Source organism: Lithobates pipiens, unplaced genomic scaffold (assembly GCF_037356315.1).
Source record: "Lithobates pipiens isolate NorthernLeopardFrog02 unplaced genomic scaffold, aLitPip1_a1.2 Scaffold_19, whole genome shotgun sequence".
In the NCBI taxonomy this organism is placed as follows: domain Eukaryota; kingdom Metazoa; phylum Chordata; class Amphibia; order Anura; family Ranidae; genus Lithobates; species Lithobates pipiens.
The window spans coordinates 70248804-70269796 of record NW_027507764.1 but is presented as its reverse complement, the minus strand read 5'-3'; the positions used below and the strand labels follow the sequence as shown (position 1 = coordinate 70269796).

At 44.9% G+C, this 20993-nt stretch overlaps 1 protein-coding gene across 1 annotated transcript in view; it reads left to right on the top strand.

Moving 5' to 3' along the window:
• Window positions 1–20993, top strand: part of LOC143996052 (ATP-dependent translocase ABCB1-like) — a 124510-nt gene that overhangs the window by 65198 nt on the left and 38319 nt on the right. Inside the window, exons 9-12 of the mRNA XM_077490861.1 lie at window positions 1987–2158; window positions 6044–6157; window positions 11093–11203; window positions 20625–20750. Of these exons, the coding sequence (XP_077346987.1) occupies window positions 1987–2158; window positions 6044–6157; window positions 11093–11203; window positions 20625–20750 (523 nt within the window). The remainder of the gene's footprint in view (window positions 1–1986; window positions 2159–6043; window positions 6158–11092; window positions 11204–20624; window positions 20751–20993) is intronic.

Here is a 20993-nt window from a genome sequence, read left to right as displayed (position 1 = left end):
TTTAGTGTATGTATGTTTTTTTACTGAAATGTTGTTCTTGATAAACTATTGGGCTAATATTGTGTGACATAAAAATATTGTCACTGCCATAATTTTATTCTCCAGGGTCTCTGCTTTTAGAAGATACATCCTGATATATCCTGTTTTTAGGGATTGTGGCTGAACAGGAAAGTTGAAAAATGACTGAAGGCCCGCTTTAAATTGGTTGTATCTGAAACCTCTCAAAGGGCCTGTAGCCTCCAGCGCTAAGGGTTTAAAGTAGACTTTCTTGCTATCATATGTGAACTTGGTGCCTTAAAATACTGTTGTTATGGCACTTTTTTCCATTAATGTACACTATATTGTCAAAAGTATTGGGGCGCATGCCTTTTCATGCACATGAACTTTAATGGCATCCAAGTCTTAGTTCGTAGGGTTCAGTATTAAGTTGGCCCACCCTTTGCAGCTATAACAGCTTCAACTCTTCTGGGAAGGCTGTTCACAAGGTTTAGGAGTGTGTCTATGGGTATGTTTCACCATTCTTCTAGAAGCGCACTGATGTTAAAGAGAAGGCCTGGTTCGCAGTCTCCACTCCAAAGGTGTTCTATCGGGTTGAGGTCAGGACTCTGTGCAGGCAAGTCAATTTCCCCCACCCCAAACTCGCTTCGCCATGGGTTTATGGACCTTGCTTTGTGTACTGGTGCGCAATCATGTTGGAACAGGAAGGGGTCATCCCCAAACTGTTGCCACACAATTTGGAGCATGAAATTGTCCAAAATGTCTTGGTTTGCTGACACCTTAAGAGTTCCCTTCACTGGAACTAAGGGGCCCCTGAAAAACAACCCCATACCATAATCCCCCCTCCACCAAATGATTTGGACCAGTGCACAGAGCAAGGGATTTGCAATTCCATTGCAGAAATTTCCCCACTTCCTGTCCCATAGCCAAACAGGAAGTGAGATAAAATCCTTGCAAATTAAGGGAATTCCTTGGTGACACCCATGTCATCAGACCTAGTGTCCCCATTGAAAGATTTCCCCTCTATTACTTTTCCGGGGACGAAACCCCAAAGTTGTGATTTTCTTTTACTTCCAACGGTAATGATAAACGGGACAAACAGAGAAGGTGAATCTCCATGAGGGCACAAGCAGCAATAAAAACTGACAGGTGTTCTAATACCTCTCCACTCTATCCAAAACTTAAAAAAAAGTTTTGCCTTTAGTTATACTTTAAAGAGGAAGTAAACCCTGATGAGTTTACTTCCTCTTTTTTTCCCTGCAAAGGTAAAGCATAATGGACTACTATGCATCGCATAGTAGCCCATTATGTGTCACTTACCTGACACAGGAGCCAGCGAAGTCGCCGCTGTCCCCTGTAGTCCGCCGCATCCATCTTGCTGGTGGCGTCTCGCAGCTCCGCCGAATGACAGCGGCGAAGCCGCGATGACGTCACTCCCGCGCATGCGCACGGGAGTCGCGTCTCGCAGCTCCGCCGCTGTCATTCGGCGAAGCCGCGATGACGTCACTCTCGCGCATGCACACGGGAGTCGACAAATGCGGCAGCTCCATTCTTGGAACTGCCGCGTTTAGTGCGCCTGCACGCCGCTGTCTACGGCGCATGCGCCGTAGACAGAGGTGCCCATTTTCGGGCAAATATCTCCTAAACCATATAGGTTTAGGAGATATTGCTTGGACCTACAGGTAAGCCTTAATCTAGGCTTACCTGTAGGTCAAAGAGGTTTGTAAGGGTTTACAACCACTTTAATGCAATCGGCAATTCATGAAGTCGCTATGTATTGGCCAATGTGCATTTTTGCAACCAACATCACATTTCTGAATACAACACTTCGTCTTTCCTTAATAGCGAATCTTGGTTTACAACTAGAGATTTTTTTCCAACCATGAAAGGTAAGGGGGGAAGTACATTATTACTTGTATGTTCTGGTGAAAGGTACAAGGTGAACTATTGCGAAAGCCTGGCTTAATTGGAATTGAATGTGTCTTCCAGGTATAGAAAGAATTTAGAAGAAGCCAAAAAGATAGGAATCAGGAAAGCAATTACGGCCAATGTGTCTATAGGATTCGCTTTCTTAATGATATACGCAGCTTACTCTTTGGCATTCTGGTTTGGAACCACGTTAGTTCTACAAGAAAACTATACCATTGGGAGAGTGCTAACAGTAAGTAATGACTGCTGTGCGGTGACAGTTATAATCATTTCAGACTTAATATGTAGATATTTTCATGTGCCCTATCAAGACTCACCCTCTTTTACCCTTTGCGTCTAAGGGCAAAAAAATCTTAATGCCTAAGTCCAAATTTGCAATTTTCACATGTGTTAGTAAAACTGTACCTATCACAACTACTTTGTGCATCCAGGTGGATTATACCATGTTTTTTTCAGGACAAATTGGGCTTTCATTTGGTGGTAAATGGTAATGGATATCTCCTGATTTTTTTTAATTATCAAAGCAAAACTGTCCCAAAATAGTAAAAAATTTTTTTTTTCACTTTTCTATGTCACTTCTGTACCCTTTAGGGCAGGGGTTGACAAATTTGCTTTGAATTTAGGAGCCAGTTAAAAAAGTTAGGAGCCAGTTTTTTTTTTAGAGTGGTATGGATTGTCAGCTCCCGGGGTAAGGCCACTAATTTTCACCCCCTATCCCTAACTCACATTGGAGCACCCAGTCAATAACTCCATTGAAACGCTGTTACATCAGGGTTATGGGCTGACCAGAAAGAGTAAGGCTGGCAACAGATGGAACTGGCTGGCACTGGCAGGTGGCACTGGCTGGCACTGTCAGGTGGCACTGGTTGCCACTGGCAGGCACATGGAACTGCCAGATGGAACTGGCAGGTGACACTGTTTGGAACTGGCAGGTGACACTGTTTGGAACTGGCAGGTGACACTGGTTGGAACTGGCAGGTGGCACTGGTTGGCACTGGCAGGTGGCACTGGCGGTGGAACTGATTGGCAGGTGGCACTGGTTTGGAAGTGTCAGGTGGCCCTGGTTGGTAATGGCAGGTGGCCCTGGTTGGCGGTGGCACTAGTTGTCACTGGCAGATGGCACTGATTGGCGGTGGCACTGGTTGGTGTTGGCAGGTGGCACTGGTTGGTGGTGGCACTAGTTGGCACTGATTGGCGGTGGCACTGGCAGGTGGCACTGATTGGCAGTGGAAGGTGGCACTGGCAGGCGGCACTCTTTGGCACTGTCAGGTGGCACTGGCTGGCACTGGTAGGCACGTGGAACTGCCAGATGGTATTGGCAGGTGACACTGGTTGACATTGGCAGGTGACACTGGCATTGGCAGGTGACACTGGTTTGGAACTGGCAGGTGGCACTATTGGCACTGGCAGGTGGCACTGGCGGTGGCACTGGCACGTGGCACTGATTGGCAGGTGGCACAGGTTTGGAAGTGGCAAGTGACCCTGATTGGCGGTTGCACTAGTTGTCACTGGCAGATGGCACTGATTGGCGGTGGCACTGGTTGGTGTTGGCAGGTGGCACTGGTTGGCGGTGGCACTGATTGGCGGTGGCACTGGCAGGTGGCACTTTTTGGTGGTGGCAGGTGGCACTGGTTGGTGGTGGCAGGTGGCACTGGTAGTGGCAGGTGGCACTGGCAGGTGGCACTGGTTGGCGGTGGCACTTATTAGCGGTGGCAGGTGGCACTGATTGGCGGTGACACTTGGCACTGGCAGGGGGCACTGACTGACGGTGGCACTGGCAGGTGGCACTGATTGGCACTGGCAGGTGGCACTGGCAGGTGGCACTGATTGGCACTGGCAGGTGGCACTGGTTGGCACTGGCAGGTGGCACTGGTAGGTGGCACTGGTTGGTGGTTGCAGGTGGTATTGATTGGCGGTGGCACTGGTTGGCACTAGCAGGTGGCACTGATTGGTGGTGGCAGGTGGCACTGACACTGGCAGGTGGCACTGATTGGCGGTGGCAGGTGGCACTGATTGGTGGTGGCACTGATTGGCACTGACAGATGCCACTGGTTGGCGCTGGCAGGTGGCACTGGCAGGTTTCACATGGAGCACTCTGTTACTGAAATGTAACAGAGGAGCTGTCAGAATTGAGCTTAATGTCGGAATGGGCGGGACCCAGCCGGGGTGTCAAACTGACAAGTAACAGAGAGGCGGATATGTCAGATTTGAGCTTGATGTCGGGGTGGGCGGGTCCCGGCCGTGTGGGCGGGACTCAGCAGCTATCAAACACCGGCCAACGATTGGGCTGCTTAAGAAAAAGGGGCGGGGCCACATACACGTAGCTGGCCGCCCAGATTCCATTGGCTGGTGTTTGATAGCTGCTGGGTCCCGCACCACCCCGGCCGGTTCCCACCCACCCCGACATCAAGCTGAAATCTGACAGATCCTCCTCTCTCCATTGCTTGTAAGTTTCACACACTTAGCGCGGCGCCGCTGAGTGTGGAGGAGGGAGGAGGACGGCAGTCAGTGTTAATGCTGCTGCATGTCTGGGGCATCAATAGTGAGTGGGCTGGTGGCAGCTTAGGCGCCAGGTTGTGATTTCTGGTCGCGTTGGCGACCTGGCGCCTGGGGTCTGTCGAGCCCTGCTTTAGGGGCTTTGCCCCATGTTGAAAATTTAATAAACAATATATTTGAAAAAAATTATTTATTGATTTTTTTTAATTTAGCTGTATGTCTTGCTAATACCATAACCTACCACCAAAGAACAACCTAAAGGAAATTCTCCTGCCCCTGATGATCACAGCAATACCACATGTGTATGTTAGTTATTGTTTGTACCCTTGGTACAGCCCAGAAACAGTAGTGTGCATTTTGCTTTCTTTTTTTTTCCTACCTAAAACACATTGGGGGTTATTTACAAAAGGCAAATCCACTTTGCACTGCAAGTGCATTTGGAAGTGCAGTCGCTCTAAATTTAAGGGGGTAGATCTGAAATGAGTGGAAGCTCTGCTGATTTTATCATCCAATCATGATAAAGCTAATTTAGCTTTATCATGATTGGATGATAAAGCAAGTTAAAATGCTGTTTTTTATTTTCCTTACATGTCCCCCTCAGATCTACAGCGTTTTTACTTTCAAGTTCACTTGCAGTGCAAAGTGTAATGCAAAGTGGATTTTACTTTAGTAAATAACCCCCACTGATTAATTAAAAAAAAATTATTCCTGTCCAAAAAAATACCGGCCCTGACATTGACCTTGATGTTTGACCCTGACATTGACCTTGATGTTTGACCCTAACATTGACCCAAACACTAACCCTGGCATTGACCTAGATCAAACCTTAAACAAAGTTTATTTTTTTTGTTTTTTAATTCATTTTATTTTTTTAAATTATTATTATAATTTTATTTCTTAGGCCTCTTTCACACAGGCAGCTGTTCTTCCGCTTTTAAAAGCATGTTTTGTTATTTTGAAATTCCAAGACTCCAGGAACAGCTATAACTTTGCACTTGTAGTTTGCACTTGTAGTGCAAAGTGGATTTGCCTTTAGTAAATAACCCCCTATTTTATGGAGATGAGAGGAGGAGGTGTTTTGTAGAGTAGAGGTGTTCTGTAAAGCCCCGTACACACTATCAGATTGTCTGCTGAGTTTTTCCTTCAGATTTACCAAAACCATGTAGTAGAAGGGCCTGCCTGATTGCATACACATTGAAACTCCTAAGGTTTGAAGTCATATTATATGGTTTTGGTAAATCTGAAGGAAAAACTCAGCAGACAATCTGATAGTGTGAACGGGGCCTAATGGACAGAAACCAGCTAGTAATAATGCTGACCAGAGTGCAGAGCATACAGAAAACACAGGAAATGTTTAGCTTACAAGATATTTTGCACTTATGGAATATAACAATCTATTAGATTGTAAGCTCACAGGAGCAGGGCCCTCCTAACCCTCTTTTATTGAATTGTATTGTTGCTGTACTGTCTCGTTTTATATTGTAAAGAGCTGCACAAACTGTTAGCGCTATATAAATCCTGTATTATAATAATAATAATAATAATAGAACACTTTCAATAGAAGAAATTCATTGTTAGGTTTTACATGCACTTCAAGCTATTTTATTTTTACTTTGCTTAGGTATTCTTTGCAGTCATCATTGGAGCTTTTAGTGTCGGCCAAACTTCACCTAATATTGAAGCCTTTTCCAATGCTAGAGGAGCAGCATATGCAGTTTTCAATATTATCGATAATGTAAGTATTTGTTTAACCTGTAAGCAAGCTGCATTTGCCCATCAACACAATCCCTCAGTACAGGGGTAGGCAACCTTAACCACTTGCTTACTGGGCACTTAAACCCCCCTCAGTCCCAGACCAATTTTCAGCTTTCAGCGCTGATGCACTTTGAATGACAATTGCGCGGGCATACAACACTGTACCCAAATGAAATTTTTATCATTTTTTTCCCACAAATAGAGCTTTCTTTTGGTGGTATTTAGTTACAGCTCGGAGTTTTATTTTTTGCTAAACAAACAAAAAAAGATGCAAAAAAATAAAAAAATAAATCATGTTTTAATAGTTTGTTATAAAATTTTGCAAACGGGTCATTTTTCTCCTTCATTGAAGTGCGCTGATTAGGCGGCACTGATGGCTGCATTGGTGGGCACTGATGGGCTGCATTGGTGGGCACTGATGGGCTGCATTGGTGGGCACTGATAGGCTGCACTGGTGGGCACTGATAGGCATAGTTAAGGCGGCACTAATAGGCACAGATAAGGCGGCACCGATGGGCACAGATAAGGCGGCACTGATGGGCAAAGATGGGCACAGATAAGATGGCATGGATGGGTGGCACGGATAAGTGGCATGGATGGGTGGCACGGATGGGCACTGATAGGTACCACTGATAGATGGGACTGATGGGCACTGATAGGTGGCACTGATAGGTGGCTCTGATAGGTGGCACTGCTGGGCACTGATGGGCGGCACTGCTGGGCACTGATGGGCGGCACTGCTGGGCACTGATGGGCGGCACTGGGTCGCAGCACCTTTGAGGCAGATTGTGGGCACTGTGGGTGGCACTGTTGGTGGCACTGCTGGATGGCACTGTGGGTGGCATTGTGGGTGGCACTGTAGGTGGCACTGTGGGCACTATGGGCACTGATGGGGGCACTGATGGGGGGCACTTACTTTTATTCAGGATGGCACGGCGGTGGGCAGGTGGGCACTGGCAGGGGGCAGGTGGTCAGCTGTATTGCTGGCCGTGATCGGGACTGATGTCCCGATCACGGCCGCCGGTGATCGGCTTTTTTTTTCTCTCCTCGCGCTGTCAGCGCGAGGAGGAATAATAGCCGATTACCGGCTCCGTTCTATCACATGATCAGCTGTCATTGGCTGACAGCTGATCACGTGATAAGGGGTCGGGATCGACCCCTTGCACGGATCGGTGATCAGGCGAGTCTCACGGACTCGCCGATCACAGAGCGCTCCGCGCGCGCCCCTCAGGGGGCGCGCAGGCCGCTCGTATCCGGGACGACGTCAATAGACGTAGTCCCGGAAATGTGGGTCCGCGCTGATGCCGTCATTTGGCAATAGCGCGGATCCCAAGTGGTTAAAGAGGTGGAGATCTACCTGAACAACACAGGAGAAGTCAAAGATCACCGGGTACATGTCGCCTCCTCACATCTGATTTAAGCCTCTAATTGCTGTACTACTATGTAGCAATCACGTGCATTTCATGGCAATCATGAGTTTAAATCAAGTGGTGAGGAGGCAACATATCGCCTCCTCAGCACCTATCAAACACACGGCGGTATTCCCGAGTCTGGCTCGGGGTGAGATTTAATTACCATAAGTGGTATTCCCGAGCCAGACTCGTTATCCCGTCGCAGGATCCATGTAGGGGGTTACTTACCTTGTCCCCTGGATCCAGCGATGTCTCCCCGCTGTGATCAGCGAGCAGCCGTGTCTCACTCGATCTGTCACATCGCCGGGCTCCGTTCCCTGCGAGCGTTGCGACGCACAGGGACGGAGTTCGGCGCCAAATTCAAAAAGTAAAAAACACAGTATAGATACAGTATAATGTAATCTTACAGATTACAGTACTGTATCAAATAATTACACATCCCCTTGTCCCTAGTGGTTTGTCCAGTGCCCTGCATGCAGTTTTATATTATAAATACTGTTCCTTATGCCTGGAAACTGGAGATTGTCCATAGCAACCAAAAAATGTCCCTTTTACATCAAACGTGGTTATAGACCAGCTAGAAAACAGCGATAATAAATTAGAATCACTCTCAGAATTGAGCGATAGTAATTCGTAGGGAAATTTGTCATCAAGCACTAAAAGTAATGACAGCGACAATTCTGCAACTCAGCATATTTCATATTTTTTGATTTGATTAAATTATTGAATATTTTTTATTATTATTATATTATTATTTGTTATAATTATTTATAGTTATTTATTTTATTATATATATATATATATATATATATATATATATATATATTATAATTTATGATTTCATATTTCAAATTTTATCGTACCCGGGATGTCTATTAGACATCTTGTTTGGACGGATTTAAGTGAATTATTTCTAAGAATCACAGACCTACAATATAAAACGCCAAATTTCCATGCAAAATGATGGTACCGCTTTCAGCACCTAAAATCTGAAATAATCATACCGCCAGGGAGGTTAAGCCCCATACACGCTATCAGATTTTCTGCAGATTTTTTTCCTTCAGATTTACCAAAACCATGTAGTGAAGGGCCTGCCTGATTGCATACAAATTGAAACTCCTAAGGTCTGACCTCATAGTATATGGTTTTGGTAAATCCGAAGGAAAAAAACAGCTGAAAATCTGACAGTGTGTATGGGGCTTTAGATCGTTTTTTAGGGGAGCAGCAGTGCTTACTGCATTTGTGAATGAACCCTTACTGTTCTGAGCCCCCTATAAGGCTGCTTTCACGCTGATGTGCTGGGGTTTACCCACACCACGGATGCAGCGCAGTGCATCTGCAACTTTCCTAGGTTAGCTGCGCTTTGCCATCAACTTCTATTATATCCCACAGGCGTGGTGCACTATCTGAAAGTGGACCAAAACTCCTGCATGCAGGATATAATAGAAGTCTATCGCTAAGTGCAGCAAAACCAGGAAAGTTGCAGATGCACTGCGCTGCACCCGCAGTGTGGGTAAACAGCAGTGCATCAGTGTGAAAGCAGCCCTGTTCTGTTATTCCCAGTGTATTACCTCACACTGACCTGAAGATCTCTTCTTCCTTGCTGCTGGAGTAGTTCCTGTGCATTGCACTCTGTTTGATGCTCTGGAATGGCAGGTCAGTAAGCCAACACTGCAATCTACCAGTCACCTGTCCATGATCTACTGGTTGCTGACCCCCCCGCCTTAGAGCCTATTCACATTGTGATGAAGTTACCTTGCACGTTAACCTCATGCATTGTGTGAATGAGACCTCAGCATGTGTTGTCAGTTGTTGCCTATTGTAGCCAGTAAGATTGCATAAGTAAAAGTTTTAAAATGTCATTGCACTTTAACCACTTAAGTCCCGGACCATTTTGCAGGCCAAAGACCAGAGCACTTTTTGCGATTCGGCACTGCGTCGCTTTAACTGACAATTGCGCGGTCGTGCGACGTGGCTCGCAAACAAAATTGACGTCCTTTTGTTCCCTTAAGTAGAGCTTTCTTTTGGTGGTATTTGATCACCCCTGCGGTTTTTATTTTTTGCGCTATAAACATAAAAATAGTGACAATTTTGAAAAAAACACACTATTTTTTACATTTTGCTATAATAAATATCCCCCAAAAATATATAAAAAAACAATTTTTTTCCTCAGTTTAGGCCGATACGTATTCTTCGTATTTCATTAAAAAAAAATTGCAATAAGAGTTTTTTGATTGGTTTGCGCTAAAGTTATAGCGTTAAGAGGAGTTATAGCAAAATAGGGGATCGTTTTATGGCATTTTTATTAATATTTTTTTCTTTACAAGTAATGGCGGCGATCAGCGATTTTTATCGTGACTGCGACATTATGGGGGACACATCACATTTTTGAGACCATTGTCATTTATACAGCAATCAGTGCTATACAAATACACTGATTCTTGTGTAAATTACACTGGCAGTGAAGGGATTAACCACTAGGGGGCGGGGAGGGGTTAAGTGAACCCTGGGGAGTGTTTCTAACTGTGGGGGGCGTGGCTGTGTATGACACGTCACTGATCTCTGCTCCGATCACAGGGAGCAGAGATCAGTGACACTGTCACTAGGCAGAATGGGGAGATGCTTTTTTACATTAGCATCTCCCCATTCTTCCTCCCCTGGACGTGGTCTGAGGAAGCCTGTAATTTACACATTGCCCTGGACGGTGGTTTGCGGAGGCCTGTAATGCACACAGTGCTCTGGATGGTCTGAGGAGGCCTGTGATGGAAACAGTGCTCTGGATGGTGGTCTGAGAGGCCTGTAATGCACACAGTGCTCTGGATGGTGGTCTGAGGAGGCCTGTGATGCACACAGTGCTCTGGATGGTGGTCTGAGGAGGCCTGCAATGCACACAGTGCTGTGGACTGTCTGAGGATGCCTGCAATGCAAACTGTGCTCTGGACAGTTGTCTGAGAGGCCTGTAATGTAAACAATGCTTTGGAAGGTGATCTGAGGGGAGGTCTGTAATGTACAACACTGAGTGCTCTGGGCGGTCTGAGGAATGCACAGTGCGAATTGCTAAGCACGCTACGGTCACCACTCGCTACCTTCTTTGGAGCAGAAGCACTCACAGGCTCTAGACAGGCAGAGATCCTACGAAACCGGAAGACCATCCAGAGCACTGTGTGCATTACAGGCCTCCGCAAACCACCGTCCAGGGCAATGTGTAAATTACAGGCTTCCTCAGACCATGTCCAGGGGAGGAAGAATGGGGAGATGTTAATGTAAACAAGCATCTTAAATTGTAAGCTCCTTGAAGGCAGGAACTGACATTTGAAGTGCTGTGTAAATTGACGGCGCTAAATAAGTACCTGTAATAAAAAATAAAAAAAATAGTTTTTGGCTGTAGTTCTGCTTTAAATCTAAAGTCTAGTTTTATTGCTATAAAGACATTTTCTATTAAAAAACACTTGTCTTGCGAATGCCTTTTTGATATTAAGGCTGATTTCAATTATTTCCGGCAGGTACCAAAAATAGACAGCTTCTCTCCAGCAGGATTTAAACCAGATAAGGTTACGGGAGACGTACAATTCACAAATGTAAAGTTTAACTATCCATCAAGGCCGGATATACAGGTTGGTGAAATATCTCTTCTATAGCTCTTCTTGTTAGAATTACTGTATTCTTTTGTAGGATGTTTAAAGAACAGTCACTGATGAAATGATAATGAAAAATATATATATTTTGCACTGAACCCTAATGTCACTGCGAACTGCTGCAACCTAAAACCCTGGCAACCTAAAACCCTGGCAACCTAAAACCCTTTCATACTACAGATACAAAATAGGTACGCTGTTCCTTTAAATCAAGTGGATAATATATGTCATATGAATGATAAATGAATCAATCTAACACAATATAATACCATACAAAATATAGTGCTGGTGTGTTAGGTGCAAACATACAATAAATATATCATAAAAACTCATACAAATGAATCATAATCAATAAAATGAGAAAGTCCATCATAAAAATAGCTGTGATAAAGTGTTCGGTGCTTCACAATCAATATCACTTTCAAAGTGCTCCAGTGCTGACAAAAGGTGCTCCTCAAAGGTGAGAGGACATCAAGCACAGCCAGCAATCAAACTCCATGCGGTTAATCCACAGTCAAAAGTCTCCCAGTGAATAAATATATCTTTACAGCAATATAACCTGTTCTATGGATGAGCGCTAAATGAGCAGAGCATAAAAGCCGGCCGCGGTGTCACCCATCCCAGCCGCCACGATGATGTCACACGTGCTCTCCGCCCTACGTGTTTCTCCAAAAATTATGTCTTCTGGGATTAAAGGGAGATGCCATTTTTGGGGAAAAGCGTTGGGTGGAGAGCACATGTGAAGTAATCGCAGCTGGTGGGATGGGTGATACCGCGGATGACTTGTATGCTCTGCTTGTTTCTTTGTTTCATTTAAAGTGGGTGTAAACTCTTACAAATATCCAGTGAAGTGGCTGGCCTCAGGTGATACACAGAGACGAAATCCTCCTACATAAGTTGTACTTGTCTATCTTCAGCCCTCTCTTCTCTTTGCCTTTAAAAGTGAAGAATTTATACAACTTATCTGGGCTTTCAGGATGCAGGTGAAGGGTGCTGAAGTTACCATCTGCAAAGCTCAGTGAGGAGAGCTCTGAGAGCTGATTACACAGCACACAGGAACAGTACTGAGGCTGTCAATAACAGGCTGTGCACTGGAGCTCCCTCCCTGGTCACATTTTTATCTTTCGGTGTCAGGAAAACTTGTCAAAAGTGACTCATGCAAAAAGCAGAGGAACGAAGCAGCAGACAAAAATGACAGCGTGCGCTCTGGATTGAGACACAATATAGAAAGATATGCTTTGTTTGTATTTCATGTCAGAGGTTTACAACCATTTTAAAGAAGAAGTAAACCCCCGGACGATTTTTCTTTTTTTTTTTCAATTATAACATTCAGTAGCTCATTAAAAGTGATAATCAATTGAAATCACCCCTAAACAAGGTCTGTAAGTACCTTATTTCAGGTGTTTGTCTTCTCTTGATTTCCGGGTATTAATGTTTTTAGTGATGTTTGTTGAATCAGTTCCCTACATCACTTCCGCTCTTACTACGCTTCCCTTAGAAAATCTTGCGCATGTGCCGTAGCGCCCTAACCAAGCCTCTATTGCCGTTACTGCGGCAACCAAGATTTAGAAATTAATGCGTCTTATTCAGTCACAAGGGGGAGTATCAGGAAGACGAGAATCATTGCAGCATCGCGAGACTTCTCCTCTGTGCGTTCAGAGGGGAATCTCGCTCACAGTAATTTCCCGACATGCAGGAAATACACAAACAGCACAATTTACATGCCAGTAATGAAAGAGCATACTGCGCAATCGCGCATGGCGTCATCGACAATAAAAAGACGATTTACATTGAAACTACATAAGTAAGTGCACTTTCACAGGCAGCGATTACCTGCCTGTGTTATCTACTATCTGCTAAGATTAAGTTGACTCTGAGGGTTCACATCCACTTTAAGGTACCTACTACATGCTGCTAAGCTGGTTTCTTTATGCAGCTAAAATTTCAGGCAAAAAATTGGCTTTTCCTTTTGAAGTGCTGAACCTGGATCCTGCCAGACTTGACACTGAGGGACTAGCCTAGAATGGGACTTTTAGTTGCTTGGCTCTGCATTAAAGTGGTTGTAAACCTCAGTCATGAAATCTGAGCAAAGCTCTCATATCTGTAGCATTTACTTATTTCCCTCCAAAGCTCTAAATGTCGTTTCTCTCTGGTGCTTCATTCCTCTGTTATCTGCATGAGTCACTTCTGAGATGTTTTCCTGACACATGATATCAATTTTGTTGGGAGGGAGGGGATGGGGGTCTTAAACAGACTCTGCCTGACTAATGCCGCGTACACACGAGCAGACTGTATGACGTACTTAGTCTGGCGTACTTTCCGCCAGACTGTCCGTCGGACTTTCCGAACGGGCTACTTGCCCACACACGGCACTTTTTGAGCGGACTAATACGGCGTACTAAGTCCGCCGTACTATCCGCCCTACTTTTGAAATGAACTGACTCGCCCACACACGCGGAGGAAAGTCCGCTCATTTTGAGCGCGTCTCCAGGTAGGCGGGGCCCGCGAAGGAGACGTCGCTTGCCCCGCCGCCTGGTATGGACTTAAAGGGGAACCCCAACGCCGAAAAAAATCGGCGTGGGGTCCCCCCAAGTCCACAACAGACCCTTGTCCGAGCACGCTACCCGGCCGGCCAGGAAAGGGGGGCGAGCGAGCGCCTCCCCCCCCTCCTGAGCCGTACCAGGCCGCGTGCCCTCAACATGGGGGGGTGCATTGGGGAAGGGGGGGCCGCGCGGCCCCTCCCTCCCCAAAGCACCTTGTCCCCATGTTGATGAGGACAGGGGCCTCTTCCCGACAACCCTGGCCGTTGGTTGTCTGGGGTCTGCGGGCGGGGGGCTTATCGGAATCCGGGAGCCCCCTTTAATAAGGGGGCCCCCGGATACCGGCCCCCCACCCTATGTGAATGAGTATGGGGTACAATGTACCCCTACCCATTCACCTGTAAAATAAAAGTACAAAAAAAAAACCACAACACACGAGATAAAATACTTTATTGCACAGCTCCGGGGGTCTTCTGTCTTCGGGGGTCTTCTCGCCGGACTCCTCCGCTATCTTCTTGTAGCTCTTTTGCTAGCGGAGGAGTCCGGCTTTCTTCCTCGCCGCCGGCCTCTTCTCCCGACTTCGGGGGTCTTGTCCCCCTCTTCGGTTCTTCTGCCGGGCCACCGCGCCTTCTTCTAGCTCTTTTACAGGCGGTGGCCCGGTCTTCTGTCGCCGCCGCCGCCTTCCGTTCTTCTTCTTCTTCTGCTGTGGACGAGCGTCACCTGCAGTGGAAACAATAGACTGCACATGCCTACATGCTGACCGATAAGCTCATGTGATTGTAAAGAACCTTTTCTTGTCTTACACAAGGACAAGGTGGTATTGGGGCCCAGAACCTCCAAATGTAGAACTACGTCACTCTGAGGAAACCCAAGCAGCCCTGCAATTTCTAATGGTCTTGAGGTTGCAGTGAGGTGGCCCAAAAAGGCAACAGAGTAGTGTGTCCGACTGATCAATGTTAGTGCCACAATGGAAGGGTTTTCCACTTTCTTGATGGAGGTGTAAAGTCCTTTTAAATATGGGAAACACTAAAATTGTATCTGGGCACTACTTTTATTATTCTGCACTACCAGAGCTGCCACGAGCTATAACTGTTCAGAAGCTAGTGTACTATTCCCAGGTCTTCTAAAAGGACAGTTATAGAAAAAAATATTATATTCAGATAACTGTGTGGGATTAATACGTTTATTACTAGGATGAATTTCTTTTTTAATTGACATCCCTTTCTATTTTTTCTTTGTATTAATGTACAGGCTAACCTGTCATGCCAATGTGACAGTAGATGAGTTCATTAATTGGCCTTTTTAGTGCCACACACCAAAAGTAACATATTTCAATTTCTAAATGGGTCAGACCCATGGAAATGGCAGGATTTTCACAGGACAACCAAGGAGTATGTAGTTATAAAATACATATTCATTACAAAATTTCTTTTAAAATTACAGACATTAAAATGTACATTCATCAATGCAAGGGCTATTACCAAAAAGTTTTTTTATCTGGTCCCCAAACCGTCATAAACAAGCATTTTGAGCAAAGTGCACCTTTAGTGATCAAAAGAATGCGTAAATTATCTGTTTTATCATCTGTACGCATTGTACAGTCTCTTTGGGACTTGTGGTAATCATAGAATATTGTTGTTGTGTAACTACCTGCGTTCCAAAGGTCACAACTTTTCACTGTTTGCTACACTGTGCAAACACTGTAAAGATAACTTTATTTAATCTGAGCTCCCAAGTATATCTGTAAATAAGAATATATAAGCACAGCAGATATAAATAGACAAAATCTGCATGGTAAATTCTTTTTTAGTGTTAAAGCTATACAAGTGATTTAAAGTGTATCTAAACCCAAGACCAAATAGTGTGATATATATACAGTGGTGTGAAAAAGTGTTTGCCCCCTTCCTCATTTCCTGTTCCTTTGCATGTTTGTCACACTTAAGTGTTTCGGAACATCAAACCAATTTAAACAATAGTCAAGGACAACACAAGTAAACACAAAATGCAATTTGTAAATGAAGGTGTTTATTATTAAAGGTGAAAAAAAATCCAAACCATCATGGCCCTGTGTGAAAAAGTGATTGCCCCCTAAACCTAATAACTGGTTGGGCCACCCTTAGCAGCAACAACTGCAACCAAGCGTTTGCGATAACGTGCAATGAGGCTTTTACAGCGTCCTGGAGGAATTTTGGCCCACTCATCTTTGCAGAATTGTCCTAATTCAGTTACATTAGAGGGTTTTCGAGCATGAACGGCCTTTTTAAGGTCATACCACAACATCTCAATAGGATTCAGGTCAGGACTTTGGCTAGGCCACTCCAAAGTCTTCATTTTGTTTTTCTTCAGCCATTCGGTGGTGGACTTGCTGGTGTGTTTAGGATCATTGTCCTGCTGCAGAACCCAAGTTCATTTCAACTTGAGTACACGAACAGATGGTAGGACATTATCCTTCAGGATCTCTTGGTAGACAGCAGAATTCATAGTTCCTTTTATCACGGCAAGTCTTCCAGGTCCTAAAGCAGCAAAACAGCCCCAGACCATCACACTACCACCATTATATTTTACTGTTGGTATAATGTTCTTTTTATGAAATGCAGTGTTCCTTCTACGCCAGATATACTTGGACACACACCTTCCAAAGAGTTCCACTTTTGTCTCATCGGTCCACAGAATGCTGTCCCAAAAGTCTTGGGGATCATCAAGATGTGTTGTGGAGAAATTGAGACGAGCTTTGATGTTCTTTTTGCTCAGCAGTGGTTTTCTCCTTGGAACTCTGCCATGCAGGCCAATTTTGCCCAGTCTTTTCCTGATGGTGGAGGCATGAACACTGACTTTAACTGAGGCAAGTGAGGCCTGCAGTTCCTTAAACGTTGTTGTGGGGCCTTTTGTGACCTCTTGGATGAGTCGTCGCTGCGCTCTTGGGGTAATTTTGGGCGGCCGGCCACTCCTGGGAAGGTTCACCACTGTTCCATATCTTCGCCATTTGTGGATAATGGCTCTCACTGTGGTTCGCTGGATTCCCAAAGCTTCGGAAATGGCTTTATAACCCTTTCCAGACTGATAGATCTCAATTACTTTCTTTCTCAATTGTTCCTGAATTTCTTTGGGTCTCGGCATGATGTGTAGCTTTTAAGGATCTTCTGGTGGACCTTACTGTGTCAAGCAGCTCCTATTTCAGTGATGCCTTGATTGTGAACAGGTGTGGCAATAATCAGGCCTGGGTGTGGCTAGAGAAATTGAACTCAGGTGTGGACAACCACAGTTATAGTATGTTTTAACAAGGGGGGCAATCACTTTTTCACACAGGGCCATGATGGTTTGGATTTTTTTTCACCTTTAATAATAAACACCTTCATTTACAAATTGCATTTTGTGTTTACTTGTGTTGTCCTTGACTATTGTTTAAATTGGTTTGATGTTCCGAAACACTTAAGTGTGACAAACATGCAAAGGAACAGGAAATGAGGAAAGGGGCAAACACTTTTTCACACCACTGTATATATATATATATATATATATATATATATATATATATATATATTGCAGCTTAAAGCAGAGCTTTACCCAAGAGGGGAACCTCTGCTTGTTTGCTCGACCCCCCTTCCGCTGCCACATTTGGCAGCTTTCGGGGGGGGGGGGGGTACCTGGTTTTGAAAGGTACCGTATTTAGCGTGTATAAAACGCGCCGGCGTATAACACACACCCCAAGTTTAGGAGGTATTTTAAGGAAAAAAACTTTTTAAGGAAAGAAACACATTTAAATGCCCATCAATGCAGCCTTATCAGTGTCCATCTGCAGCCTTGTCAGTGTCATTTGCAGCCTTGCCCAGTGACATTTTGGCCTTGTCAGTCTCATTTGTAGCCTTGTTAGTGTCATTTGCAGCCTTGCCCAGTGACATTGCAGCCTTGTCATTATCACTGCAGTTTAAATATGGTGCTGCCGAGATACACAGAGCCGTCCTGTGTATCTCAGCTCCTCTCACAGTCCCGCCCTATGACGGACATAACACAGGTCCAATGGCGGGACTGGGCCTGACTGTGAGCGGAGCCGAGAGGAGCAGAGCGGCGCCGATATACATACATAGCCGAGTGTACTCGGCTAGTCTTGGCTCCTCTCGGCTCCACTCACAGTCACGCCCAGTCTTTGTGTTATGTCCTTCGTAGGGCGGGACTGGGCTATGTATTTATCGGCACCGCTCTCTCCTCCGCTCAAAATCAGCGGGGGATCGCCGGGGATTGGCGTATAACACGCACCCACGAAAAATACGGTACCCAATTCCAATTCCGGCTGGATCCCTGGACAGGTAAGTGTCCTAATATTAAAAGTCAGCAGCTATACAGCAATTTCCGAAGGAGCCTGGAGTTCCTCTTTATTTGGTATGTTTCTCTATTTTGGTTTTACCTAATTCTTCTTTTTTTTTTATATTGGCCCTTGTTGTGCCTCCTTTGTCTTGAGAAAGGCTACTTCTTTGCAGTGCAATTACACTTTGGACCCTGCATGGCTAACTATATTTTCATATTGTTTATTTTATTTTTCCCCTATGATGTTTTCTGCACCAAGCCCTGCTAGGCATTAAGATGCTAGGCCTGGTGTTTTGTTGAATTGTATTTTTGTATGTGCTTACAATCTAAAATTAATAAAAATAAATGTTTAAATATATTGCAGCTTACCAGTCTTTAGATGGAGTGGTTGCATTCATTTTCTTTCTTTTATTTTTTTTATTAAGACCTGGTGATCCTGCCAGTAACACATTTCCTGTTATAGGGTAACAATGCCCTCTCCTCATCTCCATAACATGGTGGTAAGAGGAATTCGATAGTTCACAGAGAGACTGAACAGGGCTAAAAATGTGGTTAGGGGTCTCTATGCAGCAGAGTACAATAAGTTAGGAACACATAGGGGTAAATTTACTAAAGGCAAATAGACTGTACACTTTCAAGTGTAGTTGCACTCATTTTCCTTAGTTAATATAAAGTGGTGAAGCTTCAAAAAATATGCAATCAGGTGCAAGGAAATAAAAAGCGTTTTTGTTTGCACATGATTGGATGATAGAAATCAGCAGAGCTTCACCGCATCTACTAAGCTCTGGGCAAAATGAACGCAACAGCACTTGCAAAGTGCACATGCTATTTGCCTTTAGTAAATCAACTCCATTGGATTTCCGGATGGGGCAACATGCAATTATCTGTGTGCAGCATTTTTATAAACACACAAAACATATGAAAATGTGCATACATTATAGAGATGTGCTGAATACAGTAGCACCTTGGATTACAAGCATAATCCGTTCCAGAAGCATGCTTGTAATCCAAAGCACTCGTATATCAAAGCGAGTTTCCCCATAGGAATCAATGGAATAATATTGTCAGATAACTAGTTTCCATTTTCAGTGGTGGGGTGCCGGAGACACCCAGAAACACTCAGGTGCTCAGAGACCTCTCACAGACACTCGAAGACGCTCTGAGACACTCGGGAACAGAGTTTTTCTGAATGTTTCTGAGTATCTCCAAGCGTCTCCGAATGTTACCGGTGCCCCGCACCTCTGGCCACATGCGGTACTGCACACCCCAAAGGCTTGAATCCTGCTCGTCTTGTGAGACAACGCTTGCAAATCGAGGCAGGCTTTTAATAAAAGACAGCTCCTATTGCGAAACGCTTGTAAACTGTGCTACTCTCAATCCTAGGTCATACTGTATGCAATTTTTTCTATTATTTAATTGCCCTTTAATGCACATTTGTTGCTCAGCTGTCCTATAATAAATTCCCTCCAGCACTTCCTAACAGATTGTGCGTTTTGCAACTTATTGAAATTCATGTGATCAGCAGGAAATGTGATCCTTGCAAAAGGCTAGCGTTCTACTTTAAATACATATGAAGCAGGACATGTTACCAACACACCATGGATTCTCCAAACTGGTCCAAAGCTTTATTCAGTGGTCACATCATATTTACAAAGGCAACACTTCTGAGACATGCAGGGTCCCTTCTTCGGGCAAGAAGGAGTCATGCGTGGCCCCAAAACTTTGCCTGTGTAAATATGATGTGCATGGGCGTCCGCAGGTAGGGGCAAGGGGGGTCAAGTGCCCCCCCCTTGGAATTGAGGATCAGATCTTAAATTCAGCACAGTTGCGTCCCTATCGGGGCTTCCTGCCCGCTCCGTTCCTTCCCTATAGGCCATAACTGAGGGCCAATCAAAGGAGACTAGGAGAGGAGAACATCATGGGACATGTCGGCCCAAAGATTGGCAGCCCCATTTTCCACAGGGAGGAGGCTACAACTTGATCAAGAGAGAGATTGAGAGACTGCAGCCTGGAAAAAAGCTGAGGGAGACAGTGCTACAGGACAAAGAATGAGGAGTGTGCTGGGCGGAAGCCAGAGAGACCAGGGTACCGACATGCTGCACTACTGACCAGAGTCACCCCCGGGGGACCCAGAGTGATAGTTTGTCCAGCTGGAGGGATCACTGCTGTAGTTTCGCTGGGTCTGGTAAGAGGGCCTGTTGGTCAATATCCATTACTTATCCTAGGGACTGTACAACGTCTGCAACTCTGACCATGATAATGTGATAATGACATTGCCGAAAAGGGGCGGTGCATGGGTGACCCTAAAATGATGCCCCCCCTTGAAAAAAGTTCTTGCGGATGCCCATGATGATGTGACCACTGAATAAAGGTTTGAACCAGTTCGGAGAATCCGTGATGTACTGGTGACATGTTTCTGCTTCAAATGTCTTCAGTTTCCAGGCAATGGTCGCTGGAGCGCCTACTAATACCTAACAGCCATTTTCAGGAACGTGTGTGTTGGGAATATCATGATTCCACTTAAAATACAGACTAATTAATCATCTTTGTTGTTAAAGATTCTTAAAGGATTGAACCTCACAGTCCCCAGTGGTAAAACAGTGGCACTTGTTGGCAGTAGTGGTTGTGGAAAGAGTACGACAGTACAGCTCATCCAGAGGTTTTACGATCCGGAGGAAGGCGTGGTAAGAGAACAATTTACTTATTTTCTCTGATGCAGAACAAAATGTGCTACAAAATATTGCAAATACATTTCCTGACTACTGTAATGAATATTCAGGTTCGTTTTATCATTGTTTTCCCAAGTGTTCCTCAGTAAATTATGAACTCTATGACAAGCTCAGATTCAGTAAGCCTTAAAGTGGTTGTAAACCCTTACAAACCACTTTGACCTACAGGTAAGCCTAGATTAAGGCTTACCTGTAGGT